The sequence below is a fragment of the Fusarium odoratissimum genome (assembly GCF_000260195.1).
Source record: "Fusarium odoratissimum NRRL 54006 unplaced genomic scaffold supercont1.67, whole genome shotgun sequence".
Classification (NCBI taxonomy): Eukaryota; Fungi; Ascomycota; class Sordariomycetes; order Hypocreales; family Nectriaceae; genus Fusarium; species Fusarium odoratissimum.
Genome location: NW_022158789.1, coordinates 54392 through 78942, shown reverse-complemented (window position 1 = coordinate 78942; position 24551 = coordinate 54392). Strand labels below are relative to the sequence as shown.

At 48.7% G+C, this 24551-nt stretch overlaps 14 protein-coding genes across 15 annotated transcripts; 9 read left to right on the top strand and 5 right to left on the bottom strand.

Annotated features, from left to right (window-relative positions):
- Window positions 1-149: 149 nt before the first annotated feature.
- FOIG_16171 (uncharacterized protein) lies at window positions 150-696 on the top strand (the record flags this gene model as incomplete). The annotated part of the gene is made up of 1 exon (XM_031217603.1): window positions 150-696. The coding sequence occupies exon 1, from the start codon at window positions 172-174 to the stop codon at window positions 694-696; it is 525 nt and encodes a 174-aa protein (XP_031052715.1). The 5' UTR covers window positions 150-171.
- Window positions 697-1286: 590 nt separating this feature from the next.
- On the top strand, window positions 1287-3179 carry FOIG_16170 (uncharacterized protein; the record flags this gene model as incomplete). Of its 2 annotated transcripts, XM_031217601.1 has the most annotated exons (5): window positions 1287-1603; window positions 1653-2007; window positions 2059-2847; window positions 2898-2940; window positions 3023-3179. In XM_031217601.1, 5 exons carry the CDS (start codon window positions 1287-1289, stop codon window positions 3106-3108), a joined length of 1590 nt encoding a protein of 529 aa, XP_031052713.1. In that variant the 3' UTR covers window positions 3109-3179. The 2 variants fall into 2 exon arrangements, with proteins under 2 accessions (XP_031052713.1, XP_031052714.1); XM_031217602.1 differs by having other exon boundaries at window positions 2059-2940.
- Window positions 3180-3368: 189 nt separating this feature from the next.
- On the top strand, window positions 3369-3911 carry FOIG_16169 (uncharacterized protein; the record flags this gene model as incomplete). Its single annotated transcript, XM_031217600.1, has 2 exons — window positions 3369-3556; window positions 3623-3911. The coding sequence occupies 2 exons, from the start codon at window positions 3369-3371 to the stop codon at window positions 3909-3911; spliced, it is 477 nt and encodes a 158-aa protein (XP_031052712.1).
- FOIG_16168 (uncharacterized protein) lies at window positions 3770-4897 on the bottom strand. Its single transcript, XM_031217599.1, has one exon. The coding sequence runs from the start codon at window positions 4815-4817 to the stop codon at window positions 3990-3992; it is 828 nt and encodes a 275-aa protein (XP_031052711.1). The 5' UTR covers window positions 4818-4897; the 3' UTR covers window positions 3770-3989.
- Window positions 4898-5045: 148 nt separating this feature from the next.
- Window positions 5046-5910, bottom strand: FOIG_16167 (uncharacterized protein). The gene is made up of 2 exons (XM_031217598.1): window positions 5426-5910; window positions 5046-5373 (listed from the first exon to the last, which is right to left on the bottom strand). Exons 1-2 carry the CDS (start codon window positions 5723-5725, stop codon window positions 5179-5181), a joined length of 495 nt encoding a protein of 164 aa, XP_031052710.1. The 5' UTR covers window positions 5726-5910; the 3' UTR covers window positions 5046-5178.
- A 1223-nt stretch (window positions 5911-7133) lies between these two features.
- Window positions 7134-9296, top strand: FOIG_16166 (uncharacterized protein; the record flags this gene model as incomplete). Its single annotated transcript, XM_031217597.1, has 6 exons — window positions 7134-7249; window positions 7297-7386; window positions 7437-7592; window positions 7642-7864; window positions 7913-8482; window positions 8529-9296. 6 exons carry the CDS (start codon window positions 7134-7136, stop codon window positions 9294-9296), a joined length of 1923 nt encoding a protein of 640 aa, XP_031052709.1.
- Window positions 9297-9475: 179 nt separating this feature from the next.
- Window positions 9476-10090, bottom strand: FOIG_16165 (uncharacterized protein; the record flags this gene model as incomplete). Its single annotated transcript, XM_031217596.1, has 2 exons — window positions 9476-9793; window positions 9866-10090. 2 exons carry the CDS (start codon window positions 10088-10090, stop codon window positions 9476-9478), a joined length of 543 nt encoding a protein of 180 aa, XP_031052708.1.
- Window positions 10091-11108: 1018 nt separating this feature from the next.
- FOIG_16164 (uncharacterized protein) lies at window positions 11109-12526 on the top strand (the record flags this gene model as incomplete). Its single annotated transcript, XM_031217595.1, has 4 exons — window positions 11109-11313; window positions 11521-11594; window positions 11642-12021; window positions 12067-12526. 4 exons carry the CDS (start codon window positions 11109-11111, stop codon window positions 12524-12526), a joined length of 1119 nt encoding a protein of 372 aa, XP_031052707.1.
- Window positions 12527-12840: 314 nt separating this feature from the next.
- On the top strand, window positions 12841-14309 carry FOIG_16163 (uncharacterized protein; the record flags this gene model as incomplete). The annotated part of the gene is made up of 3 exons (XM_031217594.1): window positions 12841-13036; window positions 13083-13469; window positions 13516-14309. 3 exons carry the CDS (start codon window positions 12841-12843, stop codon window positions 14307-14309), a joined length of 1377 nt encoding a protein of 458 aa, XP_031052706.1.
- A 395-nt stretch (window positions 14310-14704) lies between these two features.
- FOIG_16162 (uncharacterized protein) lies at window positions 14705-16336 on the top strand. The gene is made up of 3 exons (XM_031217593.1): window positions 14705-15250; window positions 15298-15602; window positions 15653-16336. The coding sequence occupies exons 1-3, from the start codon at window positions 14991-14993 to the stop codon at window positions 16135-16137; spliced, it is 1050 nt and encodes a 349-aa protein (XP_031052705.1). The 5' UTR covers window positions 14705-14990; the 3' UTR covers window positions 16138-16336.
- A 1320-nt stretch (window positions 16337-17656) lies between these two features.
- Window positions 17657-18313, top strand: FOIG_16161 (uncharacterized protein; the record flags this gene model as incomplete). Its single annotated transcript, XM_031217592.1, has 2 exons — window positions 17657-17764; window positions 17814-18313. The coding sequence occupies 2 exons, from the start codon at window positions 17657-17659 to the stop codon at window positions 18267-18269; spliced, it is 564 nt and encodes a 187-aa protein (XP_031052704.1). The 3' UTR covers window positions 18270-18313.
- Window positions 18314-18386: 73 nt separating this feature from the next.
- FOIG_16160 (uncharacterized protein) lies at window positions 18387-19748 on the bottom strand (the record flags this gene model as incomplete). The annotated part of the gene is made up of 3 exons (XM_031217591.1): window positions 18387-18452; window positions 18509-19494; window positions 19547-19748. The coding sequence occupies 3 exons, from the start codon at window positions 19746-19748 to the stop codon at window positions 18387-18389; spliced, it is 1254 nt and encodes a 417-aa protein (XP_031052703.1).
- A 244-nt stretch (window positions 19749-19992) lies between these two features.
- On the bottom strand, window positions 19993-21723 carry FOIG_16159 (uncharacterized protein; the record flags this gene model as incomplete). The annotated part of the gene is made up of 4 exons (XM_031217590.1): window positions 19993-20536; window positions 20589-21402; window positions 21457-21564; window positions 21613-21723. 4 exons carry the CDS (start codon window positions 21721-21723, stop codon window positions 20070-20072), a joined length of 1500 nt encoding a protein of 499 aa, XP_031052702.1. The 3' UTR covers window positions 19993-20069.
- Window positions 21724-22050: 327 nt separating this feature from the next.
- Window positions 22051-24485, top strand: FOIG_16158 (uncharacterized protein). The gene is made up of 8 exons (XM_031217589.1): window positions 22051-22225; window positions 22281-22867; window positions 22917-22961; window positions 23009-23078; window positions 23128-23605; window positions 23657-23870; window positions 23925-24060; window positions 24108-24485. Exons 1-8 carry the CDS (start codon window positions 22162-22164, stop codon window positions 24320-24322), a joined length of 1809 nt encoding a protein of 602 aa, XP_031052701.1. The 5' UTR covers window positions 22051-22161; the 3' UTR covers window positions 24323-24485.
- Window positions 24486-24551: the final 66 nt, after the last annotated feature.

The window sequence follows — 24551 nt, the reverse complement described above, 5'->3', positions numbered from 1 at the left end:
TATGATATTCACTCGGAAATGAAATTTAAGCACACCAAATGCCATTTACGTTGCTCGAGACGAGCTCTTGGCGCTCTAAGCTGAGCTGTCGCTGAGCTTGGGCTGAGAGTTGTTTCAATACGCGCCTGCATCTTGCGTGCGGGTGAGATGTTCGAGGCAGCAGATTCTATAATGATTTTTGACTTTAATTTCTCAGTTCAAATTGGAGAGCATGGCTACAGCGAGGCACGGAACGACATTAAGGGAGTACGTTTCACCATTTACGAGATCATTACTCGCGACGAAACACTGCGTGCCATTCGGCACGAGGAGCAACACGTCCTGGAAATCGAACAGAAGGATTGGATCCAGCATCCAGATGTCCAACTTGACCACCCAGTCTCGGAGTTTAGCGAGGTCCTCAGAGAGTGGTCTGAAAAGCGTCGCAGAGGCAAACAGATCACTGCCTACAAAGACGCGCCCAACTTCATCGATTGGCCCGATACTCCTCAACCGCCACCTTCCGAAATGGTCGTTTACTACGACGGCAAGCGTACTACCGAGCTTAAAGTGCTCTGGAGCACGGAGAGAAAAAGGTTGTCAGAAAAAGGCAAGACGGTTCTGAACTGGCAACGGCCGCCGCAGTGCAAGCTTAAACTGGGGATAGGATTCCGGAGACTGGCGAGTTTATTACGCGGGCCTGATACTTTTTGTTGATTTATTTCGAGCCAGCGCTGAACGACCCATAGACAAGGTAGATTGATTGTCAAGTGTCCTAGAATGGCTGGCGATTTCACTATATGTACCTACTCGGGGGCTGTTCCCTACGTGACATTCGCTGCCTCTTCTCGGGCTGTGAAGCAGAATGATGTGAATTCGTCGTGACTTTGAACAAAAAATATGTTAGATAAATTCTCACTGGATTGGATCAGCTTTGTGATGGAAGCAATGGAGGATGAGGTGTCCTGAGAGGTCCGCCGGTTCGCGGCAGCTTGGGTCCAATTGGCGAGAGGTGCTTACCAAAACATACCGAATCATCCCCGTAGCCTGAACTAACAGTCAAAATATTACTACAGAACAGAACTTAAAAGAGTCAAATCGGAACCTTACCGATTTCTTGGTGATGTTATTCGGAAATTACCCCGCATGGAAACTTCCGATGCCTTGGTAAATGCCGTTGACCTTGCGAAACCACCAAGCATGTATCACGCGGGGTAGAATGCTGTTAAAAGCAATGGGTCGACCACTGCTTTGACACGCATTACTATGAATAAGATAAGATTTGCGACTTCTGATAAGTATCTGAAATGATTCTGGATCTTTTCCTTGAGCACCCATGGGCGTACCTGACAGCTGCCGTCGTGGGACTACTTGTGACGAAGCTCCTCGTCAACAAGTACGGTAATGGCTTGAACGGAATCCCCGGACCAGCTTTGGCGTCCTTCACTGATCTCTGGCGCTTTCTCGACGTGTATAGAAGGCGACCAGAAGTGACGCAGATTGCTCTACATGAGAAGTACGGCACCGTCGTGAGACTCGGTCCCAACACAGTATCGATCGCGGATCCAGCTGCTATACAGACAATCTACGCTCACAACTCGGGATATACCAAGTCAGATTTCTAGTAAGTCTCCAGGGCGATGAAAAGAGTTGCCCAGGCTGACAAGTGGTAGTCCGGTGCAGCAGACCATCAACAAGAGTGGCAAGAGACTCATCACCCTCTTCACCTCACAAGATGAAAAGTTCCACTCACAGCTTCGACGTTCTGTATCAAATGCTTATGCCATGAGCACTCTCGTTCAGTTCGAACCATTCGTCGACTCCACTACCACCGAGTTCTTCAAACAACTTGATCAACGATATGCCAACCAAAACGACGTACTTGACTTTGGAACATGGCTACAGTACTATGCCTTCGACGTCATCGGGGAGCTAACATACTCCAAGAGACTAGGCTTTGTGGACCATGGAAAAGACGTGGATAATACTATTGGGAATCTTGAATGGTTGCTCAACTATGCAGCACCTGTATGTATACCAATAACCTTGACTGGGTCTATTAATCTGATGGTCATGTAGGTCGGACAACTGCCAATCCTCGATAGCTTACTCCTCAAGAACCCATTAAGGCTACAGCTTACAAAATGGGGCTTCACAAACTCATCATCACCCGTGGCCATCTTCGCGCGCAACCGAATGCTCGCCCGCGTTGATCCCGAAAAGCTAGGCGACATGAAGTTTGACCAAGACAATGGCCGCCGAGACTTTCTCTCACGCTTCCTCGAAGCCAACCAGAAAGACCCGGAGTTCATGAATAACGATCGAGTGCTCGCTCTGACTGTAGCAAATATGTTTGCAGGCTCTGATACAACAGCGATCACTTTCCGAGCTATCTTTTATTATCTCATGAAGAACCCCGCTGATATGAAGACTTTGATGGCTGAGCTTGCAGAGGAAGAAAAAGCCGGCCGATTTGCCCGCGAAGATGGCCTTGTCAGTTGGAACGAAGTCCGAGACCTCCCTTTCCTCAACGCTGTTGTCAAAGAAGCTCTTAGATGCCATCCCGCTGCAGGTCTCATGCTAGAGCGTATTGTCCCCGCACGAGGCCTCGACGTCAACGGCCATCATATCCCCGGTGGCACCATTGTTGGAGTCAACGCTTGGGTTCTACATCGCAACAAGGATATTTTCGGACATGATGCAGATCGATGGAGACCTTCGAGATGGATTGAAGCTTCGACTGAGCAGAAGAGACGGATGGAGAACTATATGTTTGCATTTGGTGCGGGTTCGAGGACTTGCATTGGAAAGAACATCAGCTTGTTGGAGATGTACAAGATGGTACCGGCTTTATTGAGACGATACGAGGTAAGTTTCAGTGTCGATTGAAGTGCCCTTTACTGAGACGTTGGGTCTAGCTTGAGTTCCCGTCGGCGGATAACACATGGCATTTGAACAATGGTAAGATTTTTCCGACAGATATCCCTTTGTATCTGCAAAAGCCATCCTGTGATATCCTTTCATGATACTGACCTGTAACCAGCATGGTTCGTGAAACAGAGCAACTTTAATGTTCGGCTTAGGCGGAAGCACAAACTATCATTTCTTCCAGACGAGAGACAAGATTGAGCTACTACGGAAGTAAGGGATCATCCAATTGATAGCGTGATGTACATAAAGCTATTCTTAAGAGAACATTCGTGCGTGGCGTCTTCCTTTAGAATGTTTCACAGTATTTGCTCGTGATGATGAAGTTCAGCTTGGCCCAGAGGAGACATTCCGGCACATGATAAGATAAGAGATGCCTGCTTAAACTTTCCCGATTCGCTTCCCATCTCCACGCTTCTCCACATTCCCTCATTCAGTGAGTACGTACTGCGCCGAAAGCAATGCCACCATCAAAGAACCGCGCTGAGCGAGTCGAAACCGATGTCTTACTCGCCATCAAGCCCGAGCACTTGGAAAATATCACCAGAAGAGAAAAGAACCACGAGTATCGTAAGTACCGTCTGAAAGATGGCGTCTCGCGCCTCTGGCTTTACGAAACTGGCAGTGGTGGCGGTCGCTCATCAATCACGTATGTTCAGCACAGCAACACTACTCTATACCAAAGATCAGAATAATCGAACTAATTGATCAATAGACACATCGCAGTGATTAATCCAAATACCCGCCATGAGCCGGGTTTTGTGCCGGCCGAGCCTTTTGGTATTGGCAATGAGGACTTCAACGCTGGACTCAAGGAGTCCAAGTACGGATATCCGATCCTGGAGCTTTACGAACTTGCAAACCGAGTTACTCTCAATGAAATGAAGACTCGATGGGGGATGGGTGATGCGCCTATGGGATGGCAGTACATGGCATCAGATCTCTGGGAGGATAGATGGGGCGAGGACGAGGAGAGAGGTGAGAAGGCGAGGAAGTTGTTTTAAAAGATAACATCGGTTGCTGGGTTTGGTGTTGATACCATGAAGGTCAATGATAGCTTTGCGCTCTGGGAATTCTAAAACTCATTCTATCCAATTGTTCTGCCTCAGCCATGCCTCGCACATAACCGGCCACTTTGATACAGGCAACTCCCTCGGGCTATCCAACGCAAAACCGTGAGGCGCGTCAGCAAAGATATGTAACTCGACCGGTGCTCCGCCCTTTGTAAAGCCCTCTGCTAAGCGATATGCGTTGACGACAGGTACAACTGGATCACTGTTGGAGTACACGATGAATACTGGCGGCGCAGGAGATCGGAGCTGAACATCTGGTTGTACAACATCGTACAGTTCTTGTTTTTCTTTCGGCGGCAGAGGAGGTTTGTTCTCAATAATTGTACGGCCAGCCGCATTCGTTGAAATAGGTCCGTAACCCAATACGGCGAATTCGATTTGCGGTATTTCGGGATCTGGTGATGTCCAGACTTGAGGATACTCTGCCAGAAGAGCAGCGCCGAGATGACCGCCAGATGAGAGGCCGCAGATGCTAATACCCTTTGGCGCAAGTCCACTCTCAGACATGATCTTCAGAGCTCTTCTTCCATCATCCAACGGCGCTTGCGCACCAGTCTCACTATTCGGGAAGCGATGCACCAGGACGAACGCGTAGAAGCCAAGACTGTTGAGCCATTTTGCGACGGCGACGCCTTCGCGACCGACCATGAGTTGAACATATCCCCCACCTCCGAGAATAAGAATGCCGCGGCCATTGGGTTTCGAAGGGCGATAGCCGAATAAGAAAGGGCGATGGACCTTGGTCACGACGGCGTTGTCGCCGGGGCTGTCGAGATCGAATGCTCCGTCGAGGGAGTCATTGCCCCATAAAGGCCAGGACTGATCCGAGTCAAGCATGGTGAACTGATTGTAGTCGTACTGGCGCTGTGGGACTGGAAGAAAAGATGCTATATAGGAATTGGAAACAGCAAGATATGTAGGTTCGTGGGGTTCTGTGTGGAGTTGCTAGATTTGGCCTCGCGGGAACATCCAACCGAGATGCCGAACATTGGGGGTTGGGGTTTTAGACAATACCGTCCTCTCCACACTGCAATTCTAGGTACCGCTCAGCATTTTACGTATTTGCATCACTTTTCGAGAGACTCTTGGCAATCTCTTATTTCCTTAGTCTGAATATGTTTGGATTACTTGATACACTTTGTAGGCCTGCCTATCATAATACTGACACCAATTCCCTCACCAGCATTACTCAATCCTCTTAGCTTGTAGTCGCATCAAAAGCAAGGAATGTCGAAGCCTTTCCAGCTTCGTCCTTGTCCTGCGAAATGTTGTTCTGCAACTTCTTGTTCTCCTCGGCCAGCTTATCAGCGACATCCTCACCCTGCGCTTGCTGAGCCTCAAGCTTGAGAATAGTAGCAGTCAACTTCAAGACCTTGTTCTTAATCTTTCCGCGCTGCAAAACCGTTAGCATTACTTCTCTATTGACCTTCGATGGAAAGGCTTACCTGAAGAGCATCAGCTGCTTCACCGGAAGCTGCGTCGATAGCAGGGTTGAAGGCCTCATCCTCAGCATCATTCGCAATCTGATTGACACTGTTGAGGAAGTCCAAGTCAGACTTTTCAACCGTTGATAGGTCAGTTGGCAGACCGCCAAGCTTTTGCAGCGCTTCTTGCTGGGCGTTTCCTGCAGTGCCACCACTGATGGAGAGATCGTCGTATGTTGTCTGGCTGAAGACAGCGCGCTTGCTGATGGGGCTGGCGATAGCAGTGGCGGCGAAGCCAAGAAGGAACGAGGTGAACTTCATGTTTGCGTTTGAGATGTGATGCACGGAAGAGGACGGAAGTCGAAGTGGTGGAGGGTGTGAGTGCAAGAGAACAGACCAGCTGTAAGAAGTGAAAGTGAATTGAGTTTGTGATATTAAGACTGAAGTTGGAATAAGTGGCAGTGTTGTCGAGTCTTTGTATGCGACAGAATCATCGTAGAAGAGATTCTCATTGGCGCTAAGCGAGCATGAGACGTTTCTCACGGAGTATCTTTACGCTTCATCTTCAGGATGAACCTATTCTGGGGTGTAAGCGCTGTAGTAAAACAGTGTATCCTCGTTGGTGATCATACTCGTGCTGTCGAGGAGCAGGATTGAACACCGGATGAGCGGTGATCCGAAGTACCCCAGCCTGTATTTACTATAATTCATCGGTTGGCGGAAACGTCAAATGTCAGATCTGGGCCAATGTCGCAATTCATCCTTGGCGTTGCTCCATCTTGGTGAGGAGACTAGGGGTATCCCTAAGTGTCGCGCATGGTTTCATCGTGCCTCAGATCGCAATTGAGACAACCCACTGTGTCAGGTTCGCTCCGTGAGTTCATCCCAAGTCTTAACATAACTTTAAGTCTAAATATGTGCTTTAAAAATAATTACATCTATTGCGATGCACCCTGTCTTACGGAGCGAGTCACGGGTTTTGCTACTGGAGCTGCCTATGCAGTTGCACACGATGGCTCACTTCCACCAAAAGCTAAGCAATATATTCCAGGCGGTATCTTGAGCCTCAAAAATGATCTGCTAAGGATGCGTGTTATGGTACAGTTAATTGTTGGAAGTGGAAGATCGTGTTGTTGCGCTGTTTGTCGACGGCCTGCTGGAGAAGTTTGAAGGACGCATACTGTGCTACAAGGATACTAAAAAGCAAAATTGAGAATGACAAGACACTTAGGGTAACAATAAGTAAAGAAACTACCTCTACAAAAAATGTGGTATAAAGTGTCGGAGCTTCCAGCATCAGCGTGGGCTGGCGATCGGATTTGCGGATGACTTTAAACACAGAAATCCGATGACGCGTGGCTCGGGCTTACGCTCAATCAGCGCAACGCATCCTTCCACTCCACTCCATCCATGTAAGACGCTACAAACAAGCTTAAAAGGTTGTACAATGACTTTATCGGATCGATTTTAATTGGATAATACGAGTAACATCCCGATGATCGGTATTATGAGGCTGTAATACAGTCAATCTGCAGCCACCTTGGCTATGGTGATGATGATGAATATGCTGCGTTGCCGGAAGCCAAGGTCCGCTTTGTCTGCAAGTTGTTGTGCTGAAGGATCAGGATTACCAATTGTATGATATGCAACATGAGTATAAATACTTGAAGGTCCTAAAGCTTGAAGACTTGTGCAACCCAGAAGACGATAACATTGATAATCCGGCACTATGAAACTTGCATCTTGGAGCATTCTTGCTGGTCTAGCAACTGCGCTTCCAACTAGCCCTCCAGATCAATATGAGTACATCATCATTGGATCAGGGCCCGGTGGAGGGACTTTAGCGTCAGTATTTTTTCTCTGGTGCAAACCATTGCTGATAATTCTTCCAGTGCAAATCTTGCGCGAGCAGGCCACTCAGTCTTCTTGATAGAGGCTGGTGGTGATCAAGGCAACACGCCCTTGCAGCGGATTCCCGCCATGTAAGTGTATCGAGCTATTCTAGACGATGATAAGTACTCACAATCTTCAGGGCGGATCAAGTCGCTGAGCATCCAAGCATGTCATGGTCCTTCTACGTGAACCACTACCAAAACGAGACTCAAGCGCGCAGAGACTCCAAATATGCATACAGACTATCAAACGGCACTTTGTGGCCTGGTCTTAATCCCCCCGAGGGTGCCGAGCCGTAAGCCATTCCTTTCCTCCTTAGCTAGGGACCTGTTCTGACTCGATAGACTCGGTATACTGTATCCTCGTGGGGCTACACTTGGTGGTTCTGCTCAGCTTAATGCCATGAACTTTGCTCTGCCACCTGATAATGATTGGGATGCTATAGCTGAGCTTACCGGCGACGAGTCATGGAGGTTTCACAAGATGAGAGAGCTGTTCATTGAGATTGAAAACTGCACTTATGCTCCCGAGGGGACTCCTGGCCACGGCTTTGACGGGTTCATCCAGGTACGTACCCGGGGTGCAAGGGCTATGATTCACTGACAAGCCCCACAGAGCAACCGGAACAACATCTCCTACATCACCGATCGTCCCGGCGTCGTACAATCTCTGAAGCATGCATTTGAGCAAACTGAAGGCATTCAAGTCGAAGATGCCGCTGAAGTTGGAAGACTAATGCAACGAGACATCAACCGACTGGACAAAGATCGATATTCGCCTGGCATCTACCAAATACCTCTCCATGTAGACAGTATTCGACAACGAAATGGTGCCTGGCGACATCTACACGAGACAATGACTGCCAGAACAGCAAATGGCTCTTCTTGGTATCCCCTGACTGTCAGTACCCATTCGTTGGCTACCCGCGTGCTGCTCAAAGAGGGTCGGAATGGTAAGCCGCAGGCTTATGGAGTCGAGTATCTCAAGGGCGAAGGGTTGTACTCTGCCGATAAACGCTATGATGAGTCTGAGTCTGGTCGATTGATCAACGTCACCGCATCGAGAGAAGTGATTGTGGCTGGTGGTACGTTCAACACGCCCCAGATCCTTAAGCTCAGTGGCATAGGCCCCAGGGAGGAGCTCGAGAGTCTTGACATCCCGGTCATCATGGATCTCCCCGCAGTGGTGAGTCTTTTATCTGAGGGTTCCAGAATACAACTGACATGGACAGGGCAAATATCTACAAGACAACTATGAAGGTGGCGTAACCGTCGAAGCTTCTGTACCATGGGAGAATAATCCCTTTGTGAACTGTCCCTTCACACTTGAAGCCAACGACACATGCTATCAAGAGTGGAACCAATCTCACACCGGGGCTTACGGCGAAGGCGCAGCTCCGATTTCACTTCTCTACAGGTCCAGCGTCAGCGAGACAAACGACACAGACTTATACCTCTTCGGAGCAGCTGGTACTGTATTTCGCGGATACTTCCCAGGCTACTCAACATGGCAGGCCCCTCCAACCTCATGGTTCTGGTCTATTGTCAAGATGCAGCCAGGCAACCAGGCCGGAACAATCACTCTCCGCTCAAAAGACCCCCGGCAAGCTCCAGAAATCAACTTCAACTACTTCGCCGAGAAGGGAGATAGGGATCTTCAGGCTATTCAGGAAGGTGTTGAGCATACCATGCGTATCTTCAACGCTACCGGTAAACCTTACGCTCCATTCAAGGTTGTTGAGCCTCGGCCTGGCGTCAGTATTCGACAGGGTATCATGGACGACGCTTTTAGTCATCATGCCACTTCATCTTGTCGCATGGGACCTGCGGGTGATAGAAACTACTGTGTTGATTCGGAGTTCAAGGTCAATGGCGTTGATGGACTTCGGGTTGTGGATGCCTCGATCTTCCCACGTACGCCGGGAGGATTCCCTGCTGCGCCGACGTTTATGATCAGTCAGAAGGCCTTTGGGGTGATTATGGGAAGCATCCGGGGATAGTATGAGGACGAGTGACTGAGCTGAGAGTGCCTGGCTCAGATAAACACATACACTTTGAGACACATGCATCTTTGCTTGGAGGGGCCAAGTGTTCTGTGCGAGGAAAACTCTATCATGTACTATATATCTATGGAGCCCATAGTCAAGTTCCCCCCATCATGCAGTTCTCTTTCATCCGGTCAATACTTCTTGAACAACTTCTGGTATTTCGAAAGTGTCTTCTTGTCTCCCTTCCAAACACTTTTGGCATCGTCCACTGCATCGATATGCTCGCCGATGTATGTAGCGACCATGCCATTTCCATGAGCTGACTTGTCAATGAAGACATGCTCATCCGGTTCAACGACGTTGACATAGTAAGGATGAGAGAGCATATCAATCAAGACATCAGCTGACTCGTAAAGGAACATGGCGATCCCGTCAAAGTCCACGAGGTTATTCGATACCGGCTCGGTGGCGCCGGCATCGGTCGGGACAATCTTCCCTGAGACTCGGACCTGAGAAAAAAAGATGTCAGTCCGATCCAAACACAGAGAGACACCACAGGAGTGGGATAGGGTCAAACCTACCTGTTGGTATCGAGCGATGCCAAAGTGCGTTGCTAGAGGGATCACCTTGGGAGCATGCTGGGTATCCCAATACTGCCAGAATTCGTCGAGCGTCATGTTGGGGTTACGCTTGACGTACGTAACCATCTGTAGCAGGCCTGTGTTTGATGGAGGGCCTTTAGATGATGCAGCTGCATTGCCGGAAAGGGCAGAGGCGAGAAGTAATAGCGAAGCGAGTTGGTTCATGTTGATAATCTTGGTAAGAGGTAGTGGCTATACAGAGCCGGGGGAGATGCTCGAGGATGAAGGCTGCAACGAAACATGCTCATGAATGTAGGGGGGGCTTTATGAATGAGAGCAACTAATACCGAGACGGAAGTAGAATGTGATAAGACATATGGGCTGCATTAGATCTCCAAACGCTTGGCAATTAGTGTCGGATTCCTTCGACCAACATGGTTCTGGAGCGAATAACGACACTGCAATTAGCCATGTTCAGCTCAAGCTCATCCCTGCAGGATGAGGGACTAGCCTTCTATTGACCTTCGGAAGTGTGAAGAGAGTCTTACTTTGTAGTTGGGTTGCTGTTCATCCAGCCAGCTGTTATCAGCTCATGGTTTTCCATTTCACTAGACTTCCCTTCCGCATTCCTGCATCCAACATTCACGCATCAACGACCAACCAGAAAATAATCAATCGACTGAAAGTCTTCCGTGTCCCATTGGAGTCAAATATATTTGCTCTTTGTCCGAATTCCTTTGCCAAGGCATGGCTGGCTCGATTAGCCAATGGGAGGCACTACCGGCTCCTATTGACACCCATTTCTGGAAGTATCACCAGGGCCAACATTTGAGACATCGGTGTGATAAGACATGCATATTAACAGCAACCACCAACGCTTGTCACGATCTCCGACGGTGCAAGTACGTAAATCGGATGCTTCTGGGTCAAGCTCCGAGCGACTGCAGCCGATCCACCTCGCAGCCACATCAGTAGAGGCAGGCAGCAGTAACGACTGTACAATGACCAAGATTGACAAGGTCTGTTGGCTCTATAGACCTCTACACTTGCAGCTGTTTGCTCGGGTGGCGTTTTCTATCGAAAATTAGCTCAACAAACTGATTCGACAGCTCCTTCGTGAAGATTTCGGACCTTTGCTGAATAGAAATGAACCAACACCATACGCATTGATCATATCGTAACCATTCCTACATATAATACCAAGACGACTCTTTTCCGTAGAAATGAATAGATCATATCTGAAATGTCTTCTTATCCAGTTACTAACGGTGTGATCACGTTTCTGCCGCCGCCGGAAGGATATGTCGTCGACTTTAACAATCCTCAGCAGCAGGATGCACTCAAACATTTCCTTATCTTCGGCATCCTGGGCTCTCTAGCCATCCTAAGTCTGTTGCAGAGACTATATGTAAAGTATTACATAACGCGAGGATTGAAGATTGACGATGGTATGTGATAGCTCAAATTAAGGGAACTGTAGCTGACCCGGTGGCTTAGTCTTGATCACACTAGCATGGGTAAGGCATCAAGCAAAAAAAGGCATCATTAATGCAAGACTAACATTGTGATCTCAAGATCTTTTCCGTCGTCATGCAGTCGGCTCAGATATGTGAGTACACTCCATCGTTGTCTTGGGCCTCTGCTAAAACCTCAAGGGTCAATATCTATCGGAGGCCTATGTCATCATGCATGGGAAATGCCCATCGACGTCTTCGAGAAGCACATGCTGGTATGACCTCCACCTCAATGCTACGGTAATCTTCTTACGCCTCATAGAGTTCTTACATCGCCGCTCCAGCCTTCATTATCTGCAACGGCCTCACGAAAAGTTCGCTCCTGACTTTCTACCTTCAAGTATCGCCGCAGAAATGGTTCAGAAGAACGATCTTTGTGACAATCGCTTTCGTTGTTCTATACACTATTATCATCGCCAGTCTGCTGCTTTTCGGATGCCAGCCAAGAGAGACAGCATGGGATCCCTACTTATTCGCTACCGGAAAGTGTATTGACTATGCCGTCATGTATATCATCATCGCTGTCGCCAATATCATCTCAGACATCGTTCTCTTCGCCATTCCTATGCCGATGATTGTCCGGTTGAAGATTCCGCTAGGACAGAAGATTGGCTTGGGCATCATGCTAAGCATTGCTACCATGTAAGCTGAATGACGAACAACACTATCGGCGACTAACAGCAGCAGAACTGTCACAACGTCTATCATTCGCATGATCTATCTACCCTCCCTCTTGGGAGCCTTAGACATTCCATGGATCGCGGCGCCAGCAAACGTCTGGTCATTCGTGGAAGTCAACCTTTTCATCATATGCGGCTGCATGCCGACATTTCGCAAGTTCTTCAAACGCTTCGCACCGAAATGGATGGGCTCTTCAAGCGACGCAGCCTGCTCCGAGCCTCCTTCGAGCGATTCGCTGCAGAAATTACAGAGGAAGAAGCATACAGGGTATACCCAGTTCGATACATGTGGTTCTTTGGAACTTGCGACCTACCCTGATACCGTGAGCCGAACGACGCAAGTTACGACCGGAAGTATTTGCAGTGGAGTGATGGGAAGCGCATCGGATAATGCGAGCGAAGAGGCGATATTGCAGCAAAGCAAGATTGTGTGCACAAAAACATACAATGTCTCACATAGCGAATAGGAATAAATAGTAATAAATACAAGATACTTATCTCAATATCATTTTCACAAGCAAACGCTGCATAAGATGTGAAGTGCTCCGACTTCGCAACGTTGCTATGGTGTTGGTCGTGTTGCACAAACTCCCAAAACAGAGAACAAACACGTCGATCATTAACCGATCCCGATCGGCTACGTCAATGCCACTGTCAAAGCAAGGGCGCATTCTGAGCTTATATCCGTTCAAAAGCCAACCCTTCATCCTCAATCCTTCCGACTAACCGCAATTGTTCATTCTAATCTTGGCTACTTACTATCGAACGATTGATTGTGAAGATGTCGTCTTCCTCGGAGACAGCTTATGCCGTGGAGTCGCTGCATGAACAGCGGTGCGGGACTGATAGTCCGCCTGACACTGAACGCCAAGAAGGTGTTTCTCAGTCACCAACAGATTCACTTCCACCTACAGACCGCGGCAAGGACGCGTATCTAGCTTTGATGTGCTGTACAATGGCACAGCTACCAATCTGGGGTAGCCAACCTCCTCACCATCACACTTCAACACTAACAAACAACAGGCTACTCCGTCTCCTTTGGCATCTTCCAAGAATACTACAGCCGTCCAGGAAGCCCCATCAGCACAGCATCGTCCGGAACAATCGCCACCATCGGAGCACTACAACAGGGTGTAATGTATCTCATGATGCCGTTTGCCTTCCTCATCCTCACGCGGTATCCGCGGCTGCGTCACCTTTGCGGGCCGCTTGGTCTTGCAGTGACGGTCGCTAGTCTCACTGCGTCAGCGTTTGTGAACACTATTGCGGGGCTTATTGCTACACAGGGGGCGCTGTACTCTATTGGCTGTGGACTGCTGTTTTGTCCGATTTCGCATTATATGAATGAGTGGTTTGTTGAGAGGAAGGGGATGGCGCTGGGGGTTATGTGGGCTGGCAAGTCGGGGACAGGTATGACTCGAGCTTCCGCCATGTTGTTGTTACTGACAAGATGAAGGTATTGCCATGCCGTTTGTCTTTGATGCTCTTCTTCGCCGAATCGGTCTCAAGGCAACTCTCTTAGCCTGGGCTGGTGCATCAGCTGCAATGACACTCCCAACTCTGGTCTTCATCAAACCAAGAATCCCACTACACACTCAGGTTCAGGTTCAACCGCTATCTTTCCGCTTCCTCCGCCATACATCTTTTTGGATGATGCAAGCCGGTGTGATCATACAGTCACTTGGATATCTCATGCCGAGCACGTACCTAGCCAGCTACGCATCAACGATCGGTCTACCAAGTATCACCGGTCCTATCCTTCTTGCTTTGTTCTCTGTAGCATCCGTCCCCGGTGGTATCGTGCACGGCATGCTCGGGGACAAATTCTCAGCAACAAAAGCCGTAACAATCGCATCAATAGGAAGTGCCCTGCCAATCTGGCTTCTTTGGGGTTTATCGCTCGACCTTGCAAACCTGGTAGTGTTTGTCATTGTCTACGGCTTCTTCGCCGGCGGCTTTAGCTCAACATGGTCCAACATGTCAACCGACATCCAAAAAGACGACTCCGCCGCAGATTCAGCTCTCATTTTCGGCATGCTCATGGGCGGACGAGGTATCGGCTTTGTCACCGCTGGGCCACTAAGCGGCGCATTGTTACAAGCAAAAGCACATCTGTCCAGCGAGGCACTAGGTTACGCGACGCAATACGGACCCATGATCATCTGTACAGGTGTCACTGCTGTGTTTGGTGCTTGGGCGCCTATGTGGAAGGGCATGCGAGTTGCCCTAGGAACATGCAAAAGTCGCTGAGGTTTCACGGGCAGTGTTTTATCGACGTTTGGAATGATGAGCTTGTGCGGGGCGATGAAGATAACTGGGTCAGTGCGTACCTCGGTCAATAAAACATCGATGCCCTTGATAGATAGCAAGGTTCATCTCAATGAGGGGAAAACGTGGTCTTAGCCCGGACTTAGGCTCGGCTTTAGTGTAACCCTCATATCTTGATGTCATAAGCAATTCGGTAAATGGAACGGTAAAGAAGCACTCAGTGTAAGCACTTAAAAAGAACCCGGATGACACCAAGCACAATAGGCAACTGAAAGAATGCGTGTGTGTAGTGCTAAACCCCAAACTCCATCACTCCAGTGCAGTAGGCGTCATTGAAGCTCGGAAGTGACTGTTCGCCGGCCTATGCCCCGCTATCTTGAATTATTAATACCAACGCCCCAATGACAAGACGTTGGCCTGTTTGAGGCTGGGGATAGTTCCAAGCATTGGGTCCTCTGATTGGCTTGGGAATGAGAGCTGCTACGCTAAACTGTCGTCAGTTGTTTGCGTGGAGCCATCATCGTTGTATCAACCATCTCAATACCCCTCATTTCGCTTGGACCATCCAGAATGACATCAATTCCATTTATATAAGAAAAACGCCCCTCCTTCTACCTACAAACTCTCATCTCCATCTCTTCTCACCCAAAGTCAATCGCCAAAATGCCTGTTGAAACCGCCTACGACCCCAAGGACATGCTGTTCCGCCACCTGGGACCTACTGGTCTCAAGGTCAGTGTCTTCAGTCTTGGTGGCTGGTTGACATACGGCGGTACGCAAAAGGGCGATATCGTGAAGCAGATTCTTCAGAAGGCTTGGGATCATGGTGTCAACACTTTTGATACCGCCGAGGTTTACGCCAATGGTGAATCTGAGGTTGAGATGGGTCGTGCCCTCAAGGAGCTCGGCTGGCCTCGTGATGAGTAAATACCCCAGGCCCCAAAACCTCGATTTATACTGACTCGTCTAGGTACGTCCTCACCACAAAGGTCTTCTTCGGTACTGGCCGCAAGGAGCCCAACACTCGAGGTCTCAGCCGCAAGCACGTCGTCGAGGGTCTCAAGAGCTCTCTCAAGCGTCTTGAGCAGCCTTACGTCGATGTTGTCTTTGCTCACCGTCCCGACTACGCTACTCCCATGAAGGAGATTGTTGAGGGATTTACTCAGGTCATTCGCAACCTGAACCTTGCTTACTACTGGGGTACTTCTGAGTGGACCGCTGCTCAGATTACCGAGGCTACTCACATTGCTGAGCGCTACAACCTCATTGCTCCTGGTAAGTCCCTTGATGACTGGAGGTTGTGACAGATACTGATGGCGATATAGTCGTTGAGCAGCCTCAATACAACGCCTTCCACCGTGAGCGCTTCGAGGTCGAGTACGCTCCCCTCTTCAACCAGTTCGAGTATGGCACTACAATTTGGTCCCCTCTCGCCTCCGGTCTCTTGACCGGCAAGTACAACAACGGAATTCCCGAGGACTCACGATTTGCCACCAACAAAGCCTTCTTCGAGAACACAGTCAACGAGCTGCAAAGCGAAGCCGGCAAGGCCAAGATCGAAAAGGTCAAGAAGCTCTCCGAAGTCGCTGAGCGTCTCGGCGGAAACGTCGCTCAGCTCTCTCTTGCCTGGGCCCTCAAGAACCCCAACGTCAGCACCGTTATCCTTGGTGCGACAAAGGTTGAGCAGCTTGAGGATAACTTCAAGGCGCTTGAGATTTACAAGAAGATCGATGATAAGGTTTTGGAGGAGATTGAGAAGATTCTCGATAACAAGCCCAAGCCTGCTCCTACTTACAACCGTGAGAGGTAAATAAAAGTTTTGGAATGATCTAGATATGAATAATAGATCAATAATGACTGAATATGAGATTTGAGCTTGGCGCGATGAGTGACGTGATTGATGAGATTGTTTATCTTTGGGGCCACAATAACTCTTATCGTTTGTGACTGACTGGACAGTGTCAGCTTCACGGCATGCATCACGCGTGAGGTTCTCACGTCACCTTCACCTCAACCGACCATGTCGCGAAAATGTTCGAACGACTACCCCAGGAGCTTTTGAAACTCATCATCAGTGAGGTAAGATGAACTTATACTATTCTCATCGCATAGAATCTCATAATTTACCATTGTAGATATCTATCAAAGACGTCAAGAATCTGTCCCAGACGTCAAACACTTCCATTCTTCTACTCTGCAGACCTTCTGGGAATCTGTAGTAATTCCGGCATGGAGTAAGAACGACACTTATGGAATTGATATCGACGGCTTTCCGGTCGACAGATTGGTCTTTCCGAAATCTATCGGTCTACGATTTGTAACCGAGAACAATGCAAGAGCTTGTCCGCATGATCGAAGACTGCAAACCTGTCAAGAAGCAAGTGATGAGGAAACCGTCGACGAACTCGGTTCCTTTATGAAGTCTAAGGAAGTTATTCTCTCACTCCTCGAAAAATGTGAGAAGGAACAGTTAACATCGTTCAGGTTTGTCGATTGCCTGCAGCAATCCTGGGAAGAAGGACTGACAGAACCAAACCAAGCTGGGATCTAGGAACGTGTATACCGACTCCCATTTTAGGAACCAACGGCATAGTCACCCGTCAACAGTCTACGCTTAGTAATTTGAAGCTAACGACACATCCATTCTGTCAACGCTACAAATCCGGCGAACAAAAGATCGACCTATCCGCTTTTGAGTGGTTCACAAATCTCTTTAGTGTAGAGCTATGATGGTAAACACTCTCCCATGTATACTTTGAAACTACCGCGCCGGCCTGGTCAAGATAGAACTTTTCCAGGCCCTGGAAAGAATCTAAGAAAATCTCCGTTGGATCACTGTGTTCAACATCGGTTGCTGCACCAGCCTGGGGCCATGATTCCTGAATCTCCAGCTTCTTTAATTTGACTGGGACTTGGCGCCATTCCACTGCTAGCACAAAGATGTATCAGTGTGGGCATGACATGATTGTTAGAGATCTGAGAACCTCAAAGTCAATAGCTTGTACCAGGGTTGTAGTCATAGGTACGTGGCTTAGAACTAGAGTATGCAAGTTGGGAAACGTGATTTGCGGAGAGCGTATGTCGAGACCAAGAACCATTTTGTCGATGTAATCTCTTGCTAGCAATCCGTGTACTCTCTGCATCGTTTCGATAGCCTAGCGCCTTTCGCATATGCGGCCAGTCGGCAAGGTCAAGCTCCAAGGTTTGAAGGTGCGGTTTGTTGTTTTTGAGTGCAGCGGCGAATACTTTGAGGTTATCTGAGCTCAGGCCCCTCCAACTGAGATTCAGAAGATGGTGAGTTGGAAGACTGGGCGGACTTGCCGGATATGATGATTAGTGAGCGTGATAAGGAAGGGTATCGGGATGATCCGACTTCATCTCCTCTCTATCACCTGAATCTCGACTTCATCGGGCTGTCTTGTGAACCTATCAACCTGGTAAGCAGTCAGGCGCTACTATCTTCATATACTGACTTTGATCTATTAGCTGGACGTATTGAATCCATTTTCCAGAGAGGATTGCCTTAGGATCGTTCATGTTCGTCAATCGCGTAAGAACATGGAGTACACATCTCGATCATGGGGGATTATGGTGATGATAGACGATGAACCCCTCAATGATACACCAGCAGTGGACGAAGGGGAGATTCATAGTAGCGAGTATCTGGAACCTATGTTCTGGGCATTTGTTGAATGGGCTTTTTCTTACAAGGGCATCAAGTCCCTGGAGTACATCGTGTTTGGGGATTATGGCCGACCTGAACAAATGAGCAGAGGAAATCTGCTGATATGTCGGGATGGTTATGGATCGGAAGATTTCCGCATCATCAGGGAGTCATATCCGGCTCCTGAGTGGGATCATATCAAGAACGAGTATGGGGATGCTTTGAGGTCCTGTCCCTCAGATCCATTGTTTGAGATGCCGAGAAATCATGCGCATTAAACACCAGCTAGCTCGATTCAAAGCAAATGTAACAAAATCCCCGTAGCAACATTGGAAATATTCCCAACCACATCCCAAAAGTTCGTATTACTCGTATTCCTCGTCTGCTCCAACTCCCTAATCCTCGCCTCCATCCTCCTTTTCTCCACTCCATGCGCCGCAACCTGCGCGGTACTCGCATCCCTGATCTGCCGATTCAACCTCTCAACCTCGCCCCTCCACCTCCCCGCCTCATCCACAGCACCTCTCTGCCTCTCCTCAATCTTCCTAATTGTCTCATCATACTCCGCCCGATCCTCCGCACGTGCCTGCTCCATCTCGAGCTTTAACGCGCTGACCATGCGGTTCGATTCTGCCATAGCAGCTTGAAATCGCTCGTTGGCATCTGCGCGCTCGGTACTTAGTCGGGTTTCCAGGTCTTGGATCTTGGCTTCTCTTGCCTTGCGTTCACGCTCTAGACGGACGAGTTGGTCGTTGAAGGCTTGTTCCATGCGGCGTTGCTGTTCGCGGCGATCGGCGTGGAGGGCAGCTTGCTCGCTTTCGAGACGGCGCATGAATTGCTGTTTCTCTTGTTCGAGCTTGTCGAGCATTTTCTCGAGTTGGACGTCCCGATCTTTGATGGCTTGTTCTTTTTCTTCGCGGATGGAGTTGAGCTGGGCTTGGTGTTGTTCTCGCAGCTTGTTGAGTTCCTCGTTGAGAGCTTCACCTGCCGTTGTTTGGTCGACTCCCAGACCTTGCTCTACGATCTCTTCTTGGATCTGCAAAGTTACGGCAGGGAGGTCAACTAGCTCATTGACTATCTCAAGAGCGGATTCTCGAGTGTTTTGAAATCGTCGAATTCTTGAGCCTTTGTTGCTCATATATCCCCACCATTCAGGAGTTGAGATCAGCTCATGCTCTCTAGCAGCTCCCTTGGACTCATCCTGCAGCTCATCCCAGAAGGTAGTTGCAAGAATGACGTTCTCAAAGGCGCCATCACCACAGAGGTTACGGAACATGGTGAGGTTTCGCATGATGGCATTGGTCATTCTCTCATCTTTGATGCGGTGGAGGTAAATGATTCCACTGAGCTTGATGTTGTTCATGTACGAAGAGCTGAGAGCTTGAGCGACATCGGCAAGAATATCGGCATCGCCTCGGTACGTGTCATCGAAGCCGGGCGTGTCAAAAAAGACAAACTGCTGGCCCTGGATGAGGCACTCGTAGGCTTCCGTCTTCTGCGTGCCTGTTGGCGATTAATGTTCGCTCATCATCAATAAGGTCTAGTGTTGACTTACATGATCCAAGTGAATGCCCGACTTGGGGCCCATCTTCATCGTCTCTGCCAGTCAAGAGCCTAAGAAAGTTACTCTTTCCAGAGCCAGTCACTCCCATCACCGCAATCAACAGTACTGGCGGAGGGCTTTTCGACTCATCGCTTACCGACGTGTCTGTTCCCACCGACGGAGCTTCTGGCAAAGACTGGGCAACTTTAGTCATGATGGAAGCTTACAGGGATCTCAATAAGTGTGATATACTAATTTACAGTTTCCAGTCTAGACTTAAGAGTAAGAGAATGTCTCTTGATAAATACAACAAGGCAGACCAGATGCAATCACTATATGCCGACATATCCGATCCTACAACACCCAAAATCAAGCTTAACATGGCATGAGGGGCAATTCACACTCTATTCGTCAACGATAAGCACTAGCTTTACAAAACGACCGTTCTATTTCAACCTCCGCGCTACAGCAAAACCCGCATTTCAAGCTGAACACCCAAAAGGTGATATCAATCACTAGTCCGCGCCACCATCCACTAATAGCCTGCATCCTCCCAATTAGATACCCAAACCTGCGCAGGCGACCAGACAATGCCTCTCCCGCGATTCTCAGATTCCACTGGCTCCGAGACAATGCGCGGGCGCACTACCACACAAATCGGGCGGCCGTCGAACCGCTTATCACCTTTCAAAAGACCGACTGTTGGATGCGCCTCCATGTCGCCAAACATGCTCTGGAACCGGTGGAGGGTGGCATCGCCTAGCGCTTCGATTCGGATATTGGTTCTTAGCTTCCAGAGTCTTAGCGCAAGGCTGCATGTGGTCTCGAAAAGCTTGGTAAGCTGCGTGAGGCTTTCTCTGTCGAGGGGCTCGATGAGGGGTTGGTATGCCTTTGCGAAATTCTCGGCACATGTTTGTAGTGCTTGCTTGTGTGGGGGGAATGCTTGCTCTAGGTATTGGCAAGTCTGGATCCTCCACGTCACTGTGGCTTCTGCGCTGGCGCCTGGATATTGTGTCAGTTTGCCTTGTTGCCTGGGATTGTGAAGTGTACAAACCTCCTTGCAGGGCTGTTTTGTACAAGCAATTTTGGCCTAGAAAGAATGGATCGCCGAGAAAGATCTGAACAAGTCTTTTTGTCAGTGCAGCTTGTAGCAATATCGCTGTGGCTGTTCTGTGCGTCATGTCGAATCGTAGATGCTCCTCGCAATCTAGATCGTTGACGATATCTTCGGTTAGCAGGAGTTTTCGCGTCTCTTCGACGTTGGTGATCCGTGGCAAGCGATTGTCCATACACCACTCAGAGCACTTCTCAAACAGATCCTGCAGTTCAGTTCGAACCTGATCGTCAGGAAAATCGCTTGAGACATGACCAGCCAGTAGTGATATAGCCCTGGAGTGCGCCTCAGTCACTACTCCCTCTTGGTTCTTGATATCTTGCCTCAGAGTCTTGTTCACATCCCTTTCCTCATCGAGCTCAGTTTCAAGATCTTCCTTTGTCCGCTTGAGCTTGCGATAGTCATCGAACAAGCGATCATAAGCGGCTTTCGATTTCCTGAGTTCCTCTCCTCGTTTGCGCCAGAGCTCATCGGACTCATCTTTCCAGTCCTCCCATCGCTTGATGAGACGCTTTTTGCTATCAAGATCTTTGGTTTGTAAATTAAACTCGATTGCCAAATCGTTGAGACTTGTGCTCAGAGACGTTTTCTCAGCTTGTAACTGGGTTACTTCCTTTTGAAGTTTCTTTTCTCTTGATGTTTCTGATTTCTGGCTCAGGTACTTCTCATTCACTTTCTCGGGAGTTGTAGAAGGATCTGAAGAGCCGAATGGGTTCAGGGACTGGGTGATACGCCCAATCACTCCAGGGCTTTGCTAGAGAATCTCTCAGTCTGTGTCTAGTATGAATGAAATGTCGCTTGAACTTACCTTCTGGTGATTATTCGACGTTTTCACGGTCTCCATGACACCAGACACGGTCGAGTCCGCTGGAGGATGATATTTCGGCCTCATGTCATCGATCTTGGAGTATCTCGGCTGTTGCAAACTTAGAAAGAGAAATACGGCGAGTTCAAAACTGAATACCTCCTCATACGGTCCCTCATCCTCACTTTTTGGTTGGAGTTGGTCACCAATATCCTTCAGAGCTCCACCAGGACCATCCTCACCAGATCGTCGCTCAGATTCTCCGCCCATTGTGATGCTGTCAAAAAGCGTTATTGATCGAATGGCGTGATTATATGATCATTCCCGACTCAATTAACAAAAGCACTATTTATAACCCGAAATGGACGTCCCCTCGCGGGAAATCAATGGTTTGGCTTCCCCTCCCCCTCCATTACCCTCCCTGTAAGCCTTAGCCTTTTCAGCCGTGATAGTGGCTGCATATGCAAGGCCGAGCCCCCGACAAAACGCCAGTACACGGCAAAACGCCTGTGCATTTCAACCACCCCTGTAAGGCGTACTAAGATCAGCCGCAAACTCGGCGAACTGTTTAAGCTGTCGCCCTGGACCAGGTGGCCATTTGAACATGATGTAAGTCATTCCATCAAGATATCAGAGCCTCAGTCGAGTGAGCTACAGTTCTTTTCCATATCGCAGTTGAGGGCGCAAGCACAAATCCGTTCGACAATCATGTTGGCTGTGAGAAATAGGACGAAGCTGATAGTCGGCATTGACTACGGTACAACATATTCAGGTCAGCACACTGCAACTCAATGACGAACTCCCGTGGCTGATCTTCTCAACACCAGGTCTCAGCTTTGCGCTCTCCAATGCCGCAGACTTCAAAGACATTCACCCATGGACAAAATACCCCGGCTCATCAACCCACATCGCAGAACACTGCCATAAAGCTCCATCATGGGTCGCCTTCAAAGATGAGAATCCCGATCTCGATGAGAACGCGTGGGGCTATCAAATCGAGCCTGGAATGAAGACCTACGCATGGACAAAGCTCCTCCTCGATGATCAAGCACTCGCGACAGAGTATGATGATCCTGATCTTAACAAGGCCGCTGGAAATGGACTTATGAGATTACCATCTGGCAGAACTGCCAAAGACGTCGTCACTGAGTATCTCAAGGGTATGCATTCTATGTATAAGAAGGCTGTCATTGAGAAGATCGGGGAGGATAAGCTTGATGATCTACCTGTTGACTTCTGGCTGACTGTTCCGGCGACTTGGTCGGAGAGAGCGAAACTGATTACAAGGGCTGCGGCGTTGGATGCTGGCTTTGCATCGAGGCCTATTGATCGCTTGAGTCTAATTACGGAACCAGACGCTGCTGCGCATATGGCTTTGAAGTCCAGTATTCATCACGTTGAAGACCTTATTGATGTAGGTAGCGCCGTCTGGCTTTTTGAGTCCGTACTTACACTGCGTTTAGGTCGGCACGGGCGTGATGGTTTGTGATCTTGGTGGTGGTACTGTCGTAAGTCCAACTTTACTCCAGGCCTTGTATCTTGCTAAGAAGTCTAGGATATCACGACATCAGAAGTAGTCAGAAAGTCACCTTCTCTAAAGCTGAGGGAGATAGCTATCGGAGCAGGTAAAATAGTCTTCATCTGCAGATGGAACGATCATACTCACACTCTCAGGCGGTAAATGCGGCGGGACATTCGTCGACCGCAATCTCTACAAACTCCTCTCCGAACGCTTCGGAACTGCATTCACCGACCTCGGTCCACAGCATGTTGGGCCCGGCAGTCAATTCATGGACCAATTCGAGATGCACAAACGAGACTTCAGCCTCGACACACCGAGCAGGAAGTCTTACAAAATAACCCTACCAATGCGAAGACTGGTGGTCACTCCAGAGATTGAGAAGTACTACGATCCTGACTTTAACTGGGTGCTTTTGAGCAAAGATGATATGAAGAGTCTTTTTGATCCAGTTATCGACGTCATTCTCAAGCTTGTGAAAGATCAGGTTGATCAAGTCAAAAGAGATAATGAGCCCCGAATCAAGACTATGTGTCTGGTTGGTGGGTTTGGTTCGTCGCCCTACGTCAAGGAGAGATTGCTTGAATGGTGCTCCGAACAAGAGATACGGCTGACGACACCGTGGACAGGAGCGTAAGTACCCCCCTCGCAGGAAATATCCAGTCGTGACTGACAGATATCCAGTTGGGCAGCTGTTGTTTGCGGTGCTGTGTTGCGGGGTGTCGAAGGGTCTATGTCCAAACAGAAAAAATGTCGTCGGCATTATGGACATACCATGTCTCGAACATATGATCCAGCTGTGCATTTCAACTTTGATGAGAATAAGCGAAGATTGTGGAATGATCCCTGGACAAAGGAGCAGAATCTCTCTGGGTTCATGAATTGGGAGATCGCAAAGGTGAGTTTTCATCAGGTGGTGTTGGCTACGGGATGTTAGACTCACGATACATAGGGCGCCCTCCTCGACGATGATACCGAGATTAGCACGAGTTTCTACTCACACTTCTCAGAATACTTTGACGGAAAGCATACGCATGACCTTTTCTCTTGTAGCTTGGATGAGGCACCTGAGACTATTGAGAACGAACGTGAGTATAACCACCATGATAGGAACGATTGAGCTGACGATGGCTAGGAATCGAGAAAGTTGGGGAAGTCTTGTATACCATTGATGGTATCGACAAGACCAAGATCAAGAGCATACAAGATGCAAATGGTATCCACTGGTATCAACTACTCCTCACATTGACGATCCGTCTAAGTGACGATGAGGTTGGTGTATTAGTCTGTCGAATCTACTATCGAGGAAAGGAAGTTGGGAAGGCAGAGATAGGGTATTCTTTCACGTAATTGTGTTCCATCGTCTATCTGGTTATCTGGTTTTGCGGCGCCGCTTTGTGAGGCGTTGAAGGTTGCTAGTCTTCTAGTCAATTCTGTAATGGTGTTAGTCGTGGCTGCCTATTATGGTTCTTGAGAAACTAATAGATGCATTGAATGTATACTGCCTGGAGTTCTAGATTACATTCAGAGATCACCAGTTGAAGATTGTTCTGACTTGACTGTAGCACCGTCTAGTAGC

Excerpts from the sequence above, each read along its gene's own strand:
- FOIG_16168 (XM_031217599.1), bottom strand. The coding sequence starts at position 4,817 with ATGCTTGACTCGGATCAGTCCTGGCCTTTATGGGGCAATGACTCCCTC.
- FOIG_16167 (XM_031217598.1), bottom strand. The coding sequence starts at position 5,725 with ATGAAGTTCACCTCGTTCCTTCTTGGCTTCGCCGCCACTGCTATCGCC. Across the intron at positions 5,374-5,425 it reads AAGCAGCTGATGCTCTTCAG|CGCGGAAAGATTAAGAACAA; the intron begins GTAAGCCTTTCC and ends ACGGTTTTGCAG.
- FOIG_16162 (XM_031217593.1), top strand. The coding sequence starts at position 14,991 with ATGCCTGTTGAAACCGCCTACGACCCCAAGGACATGCTGTTCCGCCAC. Across the intron at positions 15,251-15,297 it reads CTCGGCTGGCCTCGTGATGA|GTACGTCCTCACCACAAAGG; the intron begins GTAAATACCCCA and ends TGACTCGTCTAG. Across the intron at positions 15,603-15,652 it reads CTACAACCTCATTGCTCCTG|TCGTTGAGCAGCCTCAATAC; the intron begins GTAAGTCCCTTG and ends ATGGCGATATAG.
- FOIG_16158 (XM_031217589.1), top strand. The coding sequence starts at position 22,162 with ATGTTGGCTGTGAGAAATAGGACGAAGCTGATAGTCGGCATTGACTAC. Across the intron at positions 23,606-23,656 it reads ACGACACCGTGGACAGGAGC|TTGGGCAGCTGTTGTTTGCG; the intron begins GTAAGTACCCCC and ends ACAGATATCCAG. Across the intron at positions 23,871-23,924 it reads TGAATTGGGAGATCGCAAAG|GGCGCCCTCCTCGACGATGA; the intron begins GTGAGTTTTCAT and ends CACGATACATAG.